The 17,619-nt window shown below is 35.6% G+C and overlaps 1 protein-coding gene across 3 annotated transcripts in view; it reads left to right on the top strand.

The window, feature by feature from the left end:
• ptbp2a (polypyrimidine tract binding protein 2a) overlaps window positions 1-17,619 on the top strand; it is a 101,867-nt gene that overhangs the window by 37,397 nt on the left and 46,851 nt on the right. For all 3 annotated transcript variants that reach the window (XM_039735823.1, XM_039735824.1, XM_039735825.1), the window contains exons 3-5: window positions 5,489-5,564; window positions 5,833-6,005; window positions 9,836-9,979. In XM_039735823.1, the coding sequence (XP_039591757.1) occupies window positions 5,489-5,564; window positions 5,833-6,005; window positions 9,836-9,979 (393 nt within the window). The remainder of the gene's footprint in view (window positions 1-5,488; window positions 5,565-5,832; window positions 6,006-9,835; window positions 9,980-17,619) is intronic.

The raw sequence follows: 17,619 nt of genomic DNA, 5'->3' as shown, positions 1-17,619 counted from the left end.
ACTGAAAAAACCTGGTGTGATCCAAATAATTTCAGTAATTTTCGTCCTATTTCTAATCTACCCTTCATTTCCAAAATTCTTGAAAAAATAGTGGCTATTCAATTTCATTCTCATCTATCTCAAAATAATCTGTTTGAACAGTTCCAGTCTGGTTTTCGTCCCCTCCACAGTACAGAAACGGTACTTATAAAAATTACTTATGACTTCCTTACTATGGCAGCTGATTCTGGTTTAATTACTATTCTCTTCCTCTTTGATTTGAGTGTAGCCTTTGACACTATTTGTCACACTACTCTTCTCAATAGATTTTTTTAGATTGGCATTCCCCACACTCCACTAGATTGGTTCAGGTCCTACCTCTCAGGCCACACTCAGTTTGTTCAGCCTAAAACTTTCACATTCCAACCCACTGCTGTTACTTCAGGTGTGCCCCAGGGCACTGTCTTGGGGCCCCTTCTTTTCATTATTTACCTCCTTCCCTTTGGCAATATCTTTCGTAAATATAACATTAGCTTCCACTGTTATGCTGATGACACCCAGCTCTATCTCACTAGCAAACCTACTGCTTTCTTTCCACCCTCCTCACTTACTGATTGCATAGCAGAAATCAAATCCTGGTTTTCTTCAAATTTTATGAAATCAAATAGTGACAAAACTGAGGTTCTCCTCATTGGTACAAAATCAACATTATCCAAAACTGATCATTTTTCATTTGTTATTGATAATTCCTCTGTCCCCGCTTCCCCACAGGTTAAGAGTCTGGATGTCATCCTTGACAGTACTCGATCCTTTCAGTCCCACATCAATAATGTCTCCCGGTCTGCATATTTCCACTTGCGTAACATTAATTGTATTCGCCCCTCCCTCACTCCAAACACCACTGCTATCCTTGTTCATAGCCTTGTCACTTCTCATCTGGATTATTGCAATTCCCTTTTCTTTGGTCCAGAATTCAGCTGCCCGCATCATTACTAGAACACCTTTTATATAATGATAATATTAATAATAATTCATTACATTTATATAGCGCTTTTCTCAGTACTCAAAGTGCTATCCACACAGGGCGGAACCGGAAAGCGAACCCACAATCTTCCACAGTCTCCTTACTGCAAAGCAGCAGCACTACCACTGCACCACCTGTGAGGACAACTATTATATTAACCATATCACTCCCGTTTTGCAGCAGCTTCATTGGCTTCCAGTTCGGTTCTGAATTCAATTCAAAATTCTCCTACTAACTTTTAAGGCTATCCACATCCTTGGTCTTCCATATCTGTCTGACCTCCTCCATGTTGCCATTCCCTCCTGTACCCTTAGATCCTCTTCCTCCATCCACTTGACTGTCCCCTTCCTCTGTCTTACCACTATGGGGAACAGAGCATTCACTTGTGAATACACCCCAGTATCATTGGAGAATTTCTGTGAGTAATGTGACCTGGGGTTGTATTTCTAGTCTGAGGCGTGCAGTATGAATGGAAAAGGTGATGAGACTGTACCTTGTGGTGCTCCATTGTTGCTCATATACACATGAGTGAGGCAGTCCTTGATCCTCACAAACTATGTATCTGTCATACCGCAATCTTTCAGAATTTGCATTTATAAAGGGCATCTACTTGAAGATGTGGAGATAAAGCAAGACCAAATCAATACGACGACCATGATTTTGATAATTATTATATCTTTATTTACCTGCTGTCTGTTAAGAGTCTGCCTCCAGTGAAGTTTGTATTATTTATTCCCAAAGACATGCATTCCGTTATTGTTCTGGACAGAACAGACTAGAATAGTATGCACTTGAAACAAAAGTATTTGGAGAGCCTGTGAACATGATTTTGTGCAAATTATTAGGCTTTGAAATCTGTCAAGTCTATTTTTTTTAGCGTTTTTTTTTTTTTTTTTTTGTTCCAGTCATGGCTCACACATTCAGCCTAATTGTTAAACAATAGGACATGCTTTTGGAGGTGTATAATTTCATTTAGAAAGCATATACAGATAGCAAGATGTCTTATAGGGTCACCCTCTCATCAGTCATTTCTAGAGCACAAATAATAATTGATTAGACCAAAAAATGTTTGTTACTGTGTTGATCACTAAAGTCACTCGTACTACATTAATCAACCTATGTCCAAGCAGTATTGACTGCATTAGTAATGAATAAAAGCCATCATCTGGATATTGGTTTGAACCATATAAACAGGATAGAGGCATATGATGAAATTAAAAATTGTTCCAAATGGCAACCAAGGTTTTATTGGCAAGTAGTACTTCAAAAGCATCTACCAAGTAGGGATGCTCCGATCGATCAGTCACTGATCTAAAATCTGCTGATTTTCACTACAAAAGACTCGCTCTGTAACTCGTAAATAGACCGATTTACAAAAATGATCTTTATAGCCACTGCTTTCTTAGCTTTACGATAAATTAGTTGCAGTACTCCATTACATGAGGTAATACGATGGTTGAGACAGGCGTGTCTTCATTTTATTTATTTATTTATTGCAGCGACCTTCCAGTATTGTAAACGGAGAGCAGCAAGTCAATGCTTGTTTTATAAGAGAGCAGTGACAATAGGAATATTAGCCTTTACATTAAACTAAGTGGAGTAATAAACTTGAGTAAAAAGGCTGCTTTATTAAATTCAGACCTCCTATAAGTGTTTCCTTTTAATTAAAACAGGACACTGTTTGTCTTAGTTTGGATCACAAGCTTGTGTTAAGTAAAGCATTTTATATTTTTAATCATAAAGAGAAAAGAATTTGGAAATTTCTGCTTAGTAAACAACAGTCTTGTTAGCTTAAAAGCAAAATGTGTCTTGTAAATTTGATAAACTTGCTAGCCTTATATCTTTAAGAATATTTGATACATGTGCAGCTTTTTTTGTAATGGGTTTATTTGTGTGTGTCATACAGTATTTGACAAGTTTTGGTCAAGAATGATATATTTGTTTTTATTTACAGTATGATATGTACAAGTAAAAGTAGTGGCCTATATCACTAGCAAATAGACTGTGAACAGTAGCTTGTCTCAAGACTTCACTTGCCAGAAATCCACATGGGATTGAATTTGAAATGCTGTAATACTAAAACACTGCCAGTCAAAAAGAGGTCCAGCACTTTGTCAGTTCCTCCTGTCATCATGCAGCAGCCTAGTGCCATGGCCATCCCACTGCCTCATTTACTCAAGAGGCTGGAAGTGACGTTTTGAAACATTTGTCCAATAAACAAAGCATATTCTGAAGTGCCACAGGAATGTATTCGAAAAAAAATAACGTTAGACGAACTGCAAGAAACCATCGCTGATTCTGAATGAACCAACCGTGAAACTGAACGTGTTGTCCTTACTTTGCCATTACAAGAGCGTGCTACAACAGTATGTACTTGACAGATTTTTTTGTAACATTTTAGAGGAGGCGGAGCTTCCCATGTCTTAGACCAGTTGCCTCTGGTGCGTGTGTACATCACACATGTAGATAAAAAAAATTTTTTTTGGATACAGAAATAGTGAAAACTATTTTTTAATCAAACTTTATTTCAGATAAGTACATTACAGAAAACATTTAACAGTATGACAGTAATTATGAGAAATATATTTTATTTTCTTTTATGCCATATGTGTTTTGGATAAATATTTTTGTACATATTTTATTTGTTAAAGTATACATTTTAAGGAAATTTAGTATTTTTATGGTCACTGAACAAAATAAGCCTTCACAATTTTATTTTGTTGTTAATAAATGAACCGTTAACACCTGTGGTCTATTATAAAAACACCAAAGATGACACTTTTAATATATGACACAAGTCTTCCATGCATCTAGTTATACAGAAGTTTAATGTAAAAGTGTTGTTAAAGGGATAAAGAAGAAAACCAAATCTGAATCGGACTATCCAGTAACATAAAATCAGTGATCAATGTCGGACTTGATAAACCCGATCGGAGCATTCCTACTACTAAGCTGGCCACTTTGTGTTTTATTGAAGATCATTAAATCTCTTGTCTCCAAGGTAATACGGGCTTAACAAAAAAAGACTGCTGAAAGGCAAGATTTAAGAAAGTGGTACTGGATGTGCATGCCGATTAGAGATGCTCGATCGATTGATAGTTGATCTGAATCTGCCAGTTTTCACTACAAAAGCCTCGATTGATGATGGGTAAATTGGTTGATTACATAAACAGATTTTTTTCAGCATCTGTTTTTCTATTAAAAAAACATACAGCACTTGTGTAAAACAGCAAAAAAGCTGTAGTGCAATTAATGAATAAAAATAATTAAAAAGTGAGTATATTTACAATTTAAACAGTGTTTAACTTCCAGTATCAATTAATTGAATCAATTTGTGAGAAGATATATATTTTTTAGACAAATAGTAAAAGCTTTTTTTTATGATAAGTACATTACAGAACAAATGTAAACTAATATTGATGTTAGAGTAAGATGTTTGAACTGGTTCACTCCCTTGAAGAATCATGTTATTTCAATTTTGCTTGTTCCCACCAACCCCTCTCAGATATTGAAAATGGTTCTGAATATCAATACTTTACAAAGTATACTAATTATGTTGAGTCTGTGTTTGTGACACACACATACTGTAGCTGTGATTCATATTATTGGTACCCTTCCATTTTAGGCATCTTTAAAATATTTTAATGTTCAAAGAAGTACAACAAAAAATATATCATATCAGTGTGGTGTGTGTGTGTGTGTATATGTATGTATTGTGTGTATTGTATGTGATGATAACCTCAAAACATTTCTTAAACCCATCTATAAGCTCTTTGCATCTGTCAGCTGGTAGTTTCTCCAACTCTTTAGTTCTGGCTCTTGAGTGCTTGCAGGTATTGTGTTTATAAAAAGCAGATTTCAGCTCCATTCAAGGATGTTTAATATGGCTAAGATCAAGAGTGTTTATCTGTACCCAGTGATTTGTTTGATGTTAGCTTTATTTATCCTACCAAAAATTCTGTCACTACAATTTGTAAATCACTGATTACGTCCTTAAGAGTCAAGTATTTACTCACGTTATGAAAAACATCAATTTCAAATACTTTACTAATTTAGTATCTGAATGTTTACATTTGACCTTGCTGTGCCTAAAACACTTGACCTCCTCTTTCTGTGTTTTATTACTATTTCTCTCTAACTACCTTTTAGCATTCTTAATTCGGACACTTCTGTAATAAATTACTATTTCAAAATGTTCTGAGTCTTTCTGAGTAACCCTAGTATAATTTTATGTTTGTCTGTTTCATGTGTGTTTTTTAAATAAGAAACTAATCTTTAAAAAGTCTTGATGGGAAGTAGAATTGCTTCTTCAGCAAATCTGTTATCTAATTCCAGTATGTAAGATGTTTTTTTTACTTTGTCAAATAAACATTTTATAATATTTTTGCTACATTTTCCTATTTGCAAAAAAAAAAAAAGTTAATTAAAAACTGTACATTATATCCTACGCTTCAAAATGTTGTGTCTTTTGTGCTTTGGTTTCAGAGAGGATCTGATGAACTCCTATCTAGCAGTTTATACAACAGTCCCAACTCTAATATGAGTGGAATGGTGGTAACTGGTAAGTGTATTTGGCAGTTTTTGTATGTGCTGTAGATCTGACAGTTGGCAAGTGCATTTAACTGAGTACTAGTGCACCAAAATAGTTTTACAGGATTACAAGCGATCTTTTGTCTAAAAAATAAATACATTTAAATAATTATTTAGCCAATTACATGTATAATTCCTATTGTGCTGTCTAGATTATGACATTTTCCTCTAAATAATTGTTTTAATTTTCTGCATATACAGAAAAAAACTTGTGGTGTTTAAATTCTCTCATTCTCCAGCTAATGGAAATGATAGTAAGAAGTTACGAGTAGAAGATAGGATGGACTGTCCACCATCACGTGTTCTTCACATCAGAAAGCTGCCTAATGAAGTATCGGAAACAGAAGTAATTGCTTTAGGTTTACCATTTGGCAAAGTTACAAATATTCTGATGCTGAAAGGAAAAAATCAGGTATGTTAACTATACTGTATTTTTTTTTCTTATTAATAAAGTGCTACTACTTATTGGTAAAATTTACATTTTAATTGGGGCAGTGACTGGGTGGATATATGCTAACATACTTCATATTCAAAGAAAACAAAATGGGTGGAAGGAATTCAACGCGAACATTATCTAAATGCGGAAGCATGTTGTGGGCAGCACAGTTATCAGTCAGGAGCCAAATCATCCTTTTCTTCTTCACATTGTGAGGTTTATGAACTCTTTTGAGACACTCCCCACCCAACGCGAATCACTTCACATTGTGAGGTTTCGCTGAACACTCCCCACCCAACGGAAACGACTCGCTGAAGTACGTCCTGAAGCGCGATTGCAGTGTCTGTGGAAGATTGTTTGTCCATTGCCGGGGCAGGGCAAAAACAGGCTCATAGCGCTATAGAGAAGCGACACAGAAGCAAATCATAAATATAAGTCCAAAAGTTCCTGTCTTTCACCCCAGAACACAAGGCTGAGTCTTAGTACTTTAGCAAAACCAGCTTTATTCAGCTTGAAACAGGAACGGCACACTTATTTATTGTAGCATGATCTGCCACTCTGCTATACACAGACACGGCAGTCAGACAGTGTCGTGGTCAGGTCAGTGATTATGTAATCCTGTTAACTGCATTTAACAATGTACCTTGCACCACCCATCAAGATCTTTTCTGTTTGCTTTGCTGGAGAGACGCAGCATAGCTGAGAAATGCAGCCTAGCTTTGAACCTTCTAAACAGTCTTCCATAGACGCAGAGATCGGACTTTGGGACGCTCTTTGGCGTGCTGTCTAGTTGGGGGAGGTCCCAAGAGAGTTTACAAACATCACATTTTCTTGAATGAGTGCTGCATTAATAGGAATGTTTCTTGAATGAACATCACTGAACCACATAAAAACTGCTTTTTCGACGTCTTCAAATCCAGCAGTTGATATACGTTTGCAACCCAAGATTTTTCTTCTTTTTTTGCTCTGTCTTTCAAGAAAGTTGACAGTGTTGATGTCGAAGTTCCGAATTCACTGGCAACGCGCTTTTTTTTCTTTTTGCCGAAATCGAGAGCTGCAAAAATGTGCATTTTTCTAACGTGAACTGTTATTGATTTTCGGGTCTGCCGTTTCTATAGGAGAGTGACAATGAGTTAAATTCCAATGGATGTTTTTCAAATATTGACGAGCAAAAAGCAAAAGGTATCACTGAAACCTTCAGGAAACAAAAAAGGCAAAAAAGAAAACAGTACTAGGAAATTTCGAAGAAAGAAAAAAAAAAATTTACAGTGATTCTGTTTGGGGATCGTTGTGCACAACTGAGCTGCGGCCACACAACTAGCTGCTCTGTGGATGATTTCAGGCATTTCAAGGTCTTTTGGGCACTTTCTTTGTAGTGAAAGTATCTGCTGAATGTATTTCATAGTAACGAGATTTCTATAGACTCGTGTCATATGGGGAAACTGTTGGGACTATAAAAATACTTCGTTGTAATGAAAATTTCGTTGTAAAGATATTCGTTGTAATGGAATTTTACCTGTAGATAGCCCATTAGAGATAGGGAGTGATTAGAATGAACAAGGCCATGATGGGACATAGGGAAATGCCCTACTCTCTTCGATGCCTAGGGTTGTTTTATGACCATAGAGAGTGAAGACCTCGGTTTTACATCTCATTTGCATGACGATGCCAATTTTTACAGTGCAACATTCCCATAACTTCACTGGAGCATTAGGGTTAACACACAGACTACAACAAGAACCACCGGGCTGGCCTCCCTAACATCTTTGCTCATTATATGCAATTGAACTTTGAGCATGTAAGGCAGAAGTGTCAAACTTAAAGCCTGTATGTTTTTTTAAAACGACTTTCATCCTTTTATAAATGTGTTACATACAGCCCATTGTGACTTTTATGTTTTGCAAAAACTCTCTTTTAATGTGTGTTTCATATAGATTGTATCGGTATATGATTTAACTAAATTACTTTTACACCTGGCATTTCAGTACATCTCCAGTGTCCTCTCACATTCACCTGAGCAGTACAGTGCACCACAGCTACTAACCTGTAGTTGGAATGGAAACTAATGTAATGACCCAATAAGAACAAGTGAAAAGAAAGTGATATGCAACAGTGGCATAAAAAAACTGGAGTGTTTTAACATGGTGCCAAATATATGACAGTCCCATGGTGGAGGTGGTATCTCAACTACATATACCCTGCCTCTAACACCTACACACACCACTGACATCACCCTGCGCTTTTTTTTTTTTTTTCTTTCCTCTTTTCTCATCTGGACTTAATTGTTGGTTTGTAAATAGAAAGCACATTTGCATATCTATTTCTTTCTGACCCACTCTGAATGTGGTTTATGTAATCCATCACCAGCTCATTTACACCTCTTTTTTTAATCTGGTCAACTGCCATCCAGTTGTGACGGATGTCCTTTGATTTAGCTACAAATTCTTGTGCGACAAATTCTTGTAAGTGTCTGGGCCGCCACTCCTACTTGACTTGTAGTGATTTCAGTCCCATGGTTGCTTTCTGAACCAAAAAATAGCTGTTAGAAAAGGCACACAGTTCAAGAGAGACACAAGGTAAAGTATACAGTTGTTGCCTGTGTGACTTGTTCTTAAGAAAATATGGTGTTATCTGTTTGTTGTTATACTCTGGTTCACATTGGATGTATAAAGTTATTTTTGGCCTTCAGTGAAACTGAGCTTGACATGCCTTTGATGTAAAACAAATGGAGCAGTGGCAAAGTTATTACTGTTTTCTGGGCCATTTTAGAAACAAAGGCCAGCTCTTGTGCTTGAAGAGTAACAAAAACTATTAAATCTGCCACTACACAGTTGCTGATTGAGGTAGGTGCCTAATAGAACAGTGCATTTGAAATGTTTTTAGAGCAGCAACCAGCAATCTCCCCTGTTCTTGGGTCACCTGAAGTTTGTTTAAAAGTTTGTTTTTTTTTTTTTGTTTTTTTTTTTCAACATATGAAGAAGTTGATAACTTCCCAGCAGTAACAGGAACTGTCAGCTATATTTATATATTTTTATCTATTTATTAATTATAAACTACTAGCTAAGAGTGTCTTATAATAAAATACTTATAAAAGTTACAGCAACTAAACATAAACATATGCTATGATTGTTATGCTTAGTACTGGCTGTTACAACAGAAGGGGTTTTGAATAGTTAATTGAATGACTGGTATTTGGGCATGTTCAGAAGCTCAAATCTTCACTCATGGACACCATATATTTATGTAGAACATATAGTCCTATCTTTCAAAAATTTTTTAATTTGATCTCATTTCTGTATCTGGAGGACACCATTAAAAGATGTGTTTCAAATCACAATGACCCTTTTTTAATTTTATATATTGCTTTGTATCACAATTTTAGTTTTAGGGTGATAACAGCTAGTACATTCCCAGTACAAGTTAATATATAGGACAATTGTTTTATTTTATTTTATTTTTTTTTTTATTCTATTACAATCCAATACATTTTATTGCAGGACATTTTAGCCTTGAGAGAATACTAAGACTGAAGTTGATGTTTTTCAGAAATTGTATTGGTTGGAATGTATTTTGGCAATGTAACAACACGACCCTTTAAAATGGAAATGAATCGGTAGTTAAAAAGCAGCTTAATGGATAACAAGGTTACTTTGTAATCATTTAATTGGTTAGAATGTACAAATGCATCATTTGTTTTGTCTTTTGTTTGTTACTGTAAATACAATTATTGTAAATTGAAGTTTGTCAACTGTTTGAGAAATATTTAAATGTTCTGTACTTTTTTTTTTTTTTTTAACTACAATTAGGCCTTTTTAGAGCTTGGAACAGAAGAAGCTGCTATCACCATGGTTAATTATTACACAGCTGTAACACCTCATGTTCGTAATGTGCCTGTTTTCATACAGTATTCAAATCATAAAGAACTGAAGACAGACAGTGCTCTCAACCAGGTATGCTTTTATATTAGTAATTGCAGTATTGCTACATTGTACAAAGTAGATAAATTGAAATAAATATTAGAATTTCTAAATTTTGCACTGAAAATATTGAATGTTTTTGTTTTGTGTCATTACTAATTATTATGTGGTTTGATATTCCTGATGGTTTGTATTTTTAGAGATTAGAGGCATAAGCAAGAACTTTTTTTTTTTTTTTTTTTTTTTTTTGGATAAAAGCACTAAACTATCATTGTTTTTGACGTAAAATTAAAGGCATTCAGTGTTTGTTATTGATATCTATTAGAATAGGACAACGTCTAGAGGAAATTTTCCCTGGATGTGAAATTCAGTTTGTCACATGCCTTGAAGTGGAACAACAAAAACATCAGCCTATTTTTGAAGAGGGCTGAATGCTTTCTGTTGATTAAAGTAGAGTTTGCATTTTATTTCTATTTTTCCCTTAATTTTTCTTTTTGTCTTTTTTCGAGAACTTTTTGTGTGTGTGTGTGTCTGATTTAGATTTCTGCCCTGGTCGAATAGGTGGGTTCAAGAATAAATTTAAGGAATTTGTTTTTTTGTTTATCTTAATAGTCATGCTTGAATCCAAGCAAAATTATAAATGAGACCTCTGGTGTGTAATTTTCCACTTGTAGTGTGTGTTTTTGTTTTTTTTTTGTTTTTTTTGGGGTGTGTGTCCCAAGCAGCACTCTTGAAAATACATGGGTGCTGTCATTTGCATGAACAGCATATTGAAACTATCACATTTCATGGGGAACCTCTTTTAAGCCTCTTTATTCCATATAGTTCATTGAGTGATGGTGCTTCGTATTACTCACTTATTTACAAGAGACCTCAGTTGTTGATAGCATGTCCTAAATACAGTATATGTTGTCTCATGGTCCACCCTGCGTGGGCAGTGCTTTGAGTAGTGAGATAAGCTGTATATAAAAGTTATCTATTATGTATTGTAACTTTATGGCACTTCACGACAAACAGCAGCCAGGATTGCTGTTGAGCATGTGTCGTAGCTTTATGGTGGTCAAGGCTTCATAGGGAATCAGAAACCCCACCACCCAACTTTTCCCCACACCTGGTCAGCTATGATCTTCACATCCACTCGGCAGAAATAAAAAATTATGGGCAACATAGGTGGAACTCAAACATTTTTGTCCATTATTTTTGTCCATCATTAATTATGGTTTTGGACTATTTGTGGTCTTGTTTCTTCTTTTTGGCTTATCCATGTTAAATTACTTTGATAGGACCATTTCTGAGCATAGACATAAAACATGGCTACACCAAGAATTTCAATAAAATACAAGGACATACTTCATATAACTTACCTGAATTGATTTGCTTTTGTCTGTCAGTTGGTATAAAACTTGACTGATCTTTTTTAACTCACTTTTTGTAGTTGAAGTAGTAGGGTATTGATTGCAGCTATTGTACGTAATTGGATTAAAATCTTAGAAATGTGCATGCATATTGTAAAGTGCTATTTACAGTAGCTTTCATTATATGAAGCAGATGTTTTAAGAAACTAAACTCTGTAACATTCCACATTTTATGAAGATACTTTCATTTTTGTTCTTTTAATAAGAATATTGAATAACTAATGATAAAGTTAGACTCTAGCCTTTGTCTTATTTTTACATTTTATTGATCCACTACACTACAGGAAAATATTAGTCTCACAACTGCAATCATTTCTTATTTGTGGCAACAATGAAATATCAGTCGAGAACAGAAGGCAAAGGGCAACATACACAAGTCCTGAAGGAGAAAGCCATTGGTGGAGGGCAGGGTACAGAGTCAGAACCTATGGATAAAATTGACAGAAACAGTCTAGAAAATAAAAAATGTTTTTTTTTTTTTTTTTTTTTTATGTTTACTTGTAACAGTTGTATAGGCCAGTAGTCAGTGAAGAGTGCTATAGATAAACTTAACTGAATTGAAAAATGGCATAGTGAATAAGGTTTTTATAGCCATTATTTGGCATTTATGAGGATCAGGGTAAACTATTAGAAGTAATTTGGGTATGTTAATAGAGTTCAAGAAGTTAAACTTCCTGGCCAGAACGGTGAGGAGAAGGTAAGTTGCCTCAGAGTCAGGGATGTACAGAGGGTTCAAAGAATATTCAGACTTCTTCACTTTTTTCTAGTGCTGTTAGTTGATTATTTTTTAATCTTGATTAATCGCAGTTTAGTTATGAAATGTAATCACAATTAATCATACATTATGGTGCATATTTCACAAGATTACTTATTATATCCTTTGAACTACAGCATCAGATCAGCTTTAAATAAAATAATGTCGGTATCGTGATATACTGGAAAATCATTCTCCGAGGATTTCAGAAATTCAGTTTATTGCCAAAATTATGACAAAACCCAATATTTTGGACGTGTCTGTAACATTGCTCAAGACCACTGTCATCAGTATTTTTCCTTCTTAACATTCAACCAGTTGTTAAGACACACAAGTTTGCTCACATTTTCTGTAGATTTCTGTGTGAAGTGATTTAAAAAAAAAAAAAAATGCACTAGAGGTCAAATGTTCAGAGACGATATTTATGCATATGTATGGATATTGCGGGAGTTTTTCCTTTACTTTTGTACGAGAGCAGGACATTTGCCTATATTGAAGGTCAGTGTCACAGATATTTTGGTTTTCTTCAGGCCACTTTATTTTGTTTGCAGGCTTTTTAAAATAGTATTCATTAGTATATAGCGGCTACTTGCTGAAAATAGTAAATGCATCAATTAAAACTGCAATATTTCCTTAAGCATTGAATACAGCTATTATTTAGCACCTTGTAAAGAAGAGCAGCCTGGATGTTACAGTACTTATTAACTATAGACCCATTTCAAATCTTCCTTTTTATAGGTAAGATTAGTGAAAAAGCTGTCGTCTTACAACTCAACACATTTTAAACTCCAGTGGCTGCCTTGAGGATTTACATTCCGCCTTCCACCAGCATTATAGCACTGAGACAGCATTTATTAAAGTTTTAAATGATACTGTTTATAGACAGGCTTTGTTAAAATAACAGTTTTGGTATTGCTACATCTCAGTGCTGCCTTTGATACTGTCGACCATGGAATACTTTTACAAAGGTTTGATAACTGGGTTGGATTATCAGAAGTAGTTCTCAGTTTGTTTTAGGACATATTTAAAAGGCTGGGGGTTACTTTGTTGAAACTGTTATTTATCAGTCTAAGCTGACAGAAATAACATTTGGAATACTACAAGGATCTATTTTGGGTCCTCTTTTATTTAATCTTTACATGTTTCCATTGGGTAGAATTTTACAGTTCCTCAGTCTTAATACCACTGCTACTCGGACGATACCCAGATTTATTTGCCTCTTCCTCCAAATGATTTCAGTTCTGTCGATTCACTGTGTGATTGCCTACAGCTAATTAACATCTGGATGCAGCAAAATTTCCTTCAATCAAACAAAGATATAACTAAAATGATACCATATAGCAATAAACAGAAAAGACTTAAAATTGTTTTTTATGTAGAGTCCAAGGCACTAAAGGCTGAAGTGCAAGTCAAAAATCTTCAGGTACTTCTGAATGTAGATCTTCGTTTCAGTAAGCATATTAAAGCAATAACTAAATCTGCATTCTGTCATCTGAAAAACATTCCTAAAAGCAGAGGCTTGATGTCCTAAACAGGTATGGAAAAAAACTTATCCATGCTTTTGTTTTCAGCTGAGTAGATTACTGCAGTGTCCTTTTCTCAGGTCTACCCGAAAAGACTCTTAAAGTTGCAATTTGTTCAGAATGCTTACCAAAATTACTCCAGCATTAAGAATACTATATTGGCTTCCTATTAGCTGTAGGACTGATTTTAAGATAGCTGTTTTAGTATACAAGTCGCTAAACAGCTTAGGACCAGTATACATCTCAGAAATACTAACAGTTTATACACCTTTTAGATCCTTAAGGGTTGGACAGCTGGTTATACTGTGTCATTATTTTATTTTATGTGTTGTTTTTTCTTTCTGCCATTTCATTGTGTTACTAATTATCATTTGATTGAATCTTTTTTTTTTATTGTATTTTATTCTTATGTAAATCACTTGGAATTGCGTAATGGTATAAAATGTGCTATATAAATACACTTGCTTTGCACTGCATTACTATGAAAAGTGTTTTGAGAACCAACCACGTTTAGCCATTTTAAGCTAGCACCAGTTTATTTTTAAATATTAATTATCTTTAAGATCATACACAAGTCTTAAAGGTGCTTTAAAATGTTTCCAAATTTTTAAACTGAGTTATGTACCAGTGATACTCTATGAAAAACAAAACAATGTAGCATGAAACAAAAGCATCACCGACTGATTCTGAAATGGTTGCAAGAATATCAAACCACTTGAATCACAACATCCCAAGTCTATTGTCAGGTTGTATGCAAATAATTTTGCTTGTTTGTATTTATTATCATTTAGTTCTATTTTATGCAATAAATAACATTACTAAGCACAGCATTGAAATGCGTTTGTGATTACACGTGGGTATTTTGAATGCTTATTAGTTGTAGGAGCTGTAGAATGCCTACTGAAAGAAGACCCTTTCTTATAGAGGCAACTGTAGTTGCATTACAGGTTTAGGCAACACAACATGCTTAACCTTTTTTATTAATGTTTTGAAGAAGTGATCACTTGCATAAAAATAACCCTAAAAAATCTCAGGAATTGATCTCCTTGCAAGTAATACATACAAAAAGACAAGTCCTTTCTGTATTCATAGACTAGCTGAAATACCCAGCATTGCCCTGGAGGAAAATAGTGTTTTTTTGTTTTTTTTTTTTTTATTGTTTGAGAAAAATATACTGTATATACTCATGTATAAGTCGGGTCCCGAAATTCAAAAAATCGATCATAAAATCAAATTTCCTACTCCAATTTTGCATCAGTTTCTCGGACTCATTGAATTTTGTTACAGCAGTGCATTTACCAGTTTCTTTCGCTACTTCAGTGACATTTAATTTAAAACCAGCTTCATATGTTCTTCTTATCGAATGCTCCTTCGTAGATAAGGGATGCTCTTACGATAAAGTTGTATGAGGTGGTGAGATACAAAAAACACAAATCAGTGCAAATATTGCTTCAGAATAGTTTGGGTATTACCGCGTGTTCACGTAGGCACAATAGAGAGATAGAGGTTAGGAGCACACACTGATGCAGTGTATTGCCACACCCACGTAGAATAAAAAGGTAGTGTGCTCCGTGGTTACTATCTCAGGAGGGCGTTCGCATATCATAATCTCTTGGACCAATAGCATGAGTTTTCCGCATTTGACTTATACAACCAACATTATAAAATACCAGAAATCATAAAGTAAAATCAAGTCCCTACTTATCCATGGGAGAACTTAATCCAGCGAGTATTTATGGTAATTTAATTTATTTTTAAAGTTGTGTTTTCTTTTTAACAAACAATGAAGACTCACTAATGTGCTTATCTTGCGGTCTTGTATGTATGTTATCATCCAGTTGATGGTCAGAAGCCGGCCAATTGTATTTAATTTCAAAAGCGACAGGCACGTGGTGCTGCTCAAACATAAGGAATGCTGGCAGTCCCCTCCAGTTCACCCTCTGGTGGTCGTTCTGAGTGTCAACAGGATGATAACATGCATACAAAACCGTAAGATCACCCCTCACCCTACACAGAAGGGGGTGGGTTAGGGCTGATTTCACCCTACAGTATTTTTAGTCGACCAATGAGAAACGTGTACCAAGTTTCATGAGAATCGCTCCAGCCGCTCTGCAGATGTTAGCATGTCCAGCTTGTGTCAACTTGTCAAAGTTTCCATCCAGGGATCGATCTTAATATTTATCCATCTGACCGTCTCCAGGGTGGAATGTCACATTTTCAAGACATCTTGCACAAGAGACTTGTTCAAACCATGAGCGATTTGCTGTTCTTTTAACTTGGAGATATTACAAGGGCTATGCTTCAAATGCCTGACTAATTGATGACATTTGGCTAAAACTCCATCAAATCCACCTTCATGAAGAGCCATAATCATTACTCTCTGCTTGTGTGCTGTATAAAGCACATGCTGGTATGATAATCTTGCTGCAGCAATCATATTTTGTGTGCTGTATGTCCCAACTGTAGTGATTTTGTGTTCATTCTCTCATTCCCTTACTAATTTCATTAATTTTTCAGCAAAAGCATTATAAAATACCTCACCTCCATTTTATGAACAGTTAAAACAAATGAATGCATACATCAGTCTTCATCAATGAAATGAGCTGTTGTGCCCAGGTAATTATTATAGCTCACTGATGTCCCACGATCCCCAGTCTACGTGATGTATCTTGCTTGAGATAGTTGTTCTGCTCTGCATTTCCTTTCGTTCTTGTACAGCTCGTGAATCCTGTGCATGATTGTCGTTCTTAATGGTGGCTGCCAAGATGGGTTATGAGTGGCAATCCTTATAATGTTATTGAGACTGTGGTCTTCAGTGATGTAGGTAAGACGGCAGTCCGTTGCAATCCACTTTGCAATAGAAGCAGTTAGCCTAGCTCATGTTTGTCCACTCATCGTTCGGGCTGAATTGGTCTGTGGTGGTTTGTTGCATATTATTGGCCGTGGTGCAAGCAAATACAGTGAACCCTCGCTTATCACGGTTAATCCGCTCCAGACTCTACCGTGATAAATGAATTTTCGAAGTAGGATTCTTTATTAATAAATCAAATATTTTCGCAGAGTATAGAAAACCTGTTTACGACCTTCTAAATACGTTTTTTAACATTATTAGAGCCCTCTAGACATGAAATAACACCCTTTAGTCCCCATTACACTCAGATACCTAATATATTACACAAAATAAGAGAAAATAAGACATATTAGACGTTACAAATATCATATTACTAGGCACTTTCGCCTTTTAAGCGCCGACTTTTTATCCTCAATTTTGTGCGCCCATGTGTACATCAGGCATGTAAGTGTAGGGAATGAGAACATCAAAGTGCCCATTCATAACATCTCCAAAAGTTTTTTTATACCCTCAAGTGCCTGTCCAAAGTCGCATAAATGTCAGCCCGAATCTGTACCGCTAAAGACTGAGTTTCATGCACCAAATAAGCTATCGATCAGAATAAGCAAGCACCATCACCCCTGATATTTACTACGCGGTGAGGCATTTGTACTCCATCAACATTAATTATTTCCAGAGACATAATTTTGTCTATTTTTCCAGCGATCGCGACACAAAAGCAAGTGAATAATGAGAGCACCAGAACTCTGCTCACATCGCCGCTTCATACCTCAAGCCGCAAGTAGTAAGTCTGTAATAGCGGAATACCGCTACGCTTTGCACTGACGGACGGAAGGACAATCACGAACGCTTTTATATAGTAGATTATTGTATTGTACATTTAATTGCACACAAACACACACAGTTCTTACACACAACCACTAACCTATGAAGGCACGACCTCAGTAGGAGAGTCTTCAGAGGTTGGTGCAGTATCTTCAGCAGGTGCGTTGTTGTCTTCTTCCACTGAAGGAGTACTAGGAGTAGGCAGTGGGTGTCTGGGTGCGCGGCTGAAGAACATCTTGATAGGCAGTTGCTGGCACTGTCTTTTCATATGCGTGAGTAGGCTTTTGTAGGGTATTGCCATCTTT

Source organism: Polypterus senegalus, chromosome 14, assembly GCF_016835505.1.
Source record: "Polypterus senegalus isolate Bchr_013 chromosome 14, ASM1683550v1, whole genome shotgun sequence".
In the NCBI taxonomy this organism is placed as follows: Eukaryota; Metazoa; Chordata; class Cladistia; order Polypteriformes; family Polypteridae; genus Polypterus; species Polypterus senegalus.
This window is presented reverse-complemented; position numbering and strand designations above follow the sequence as displayed.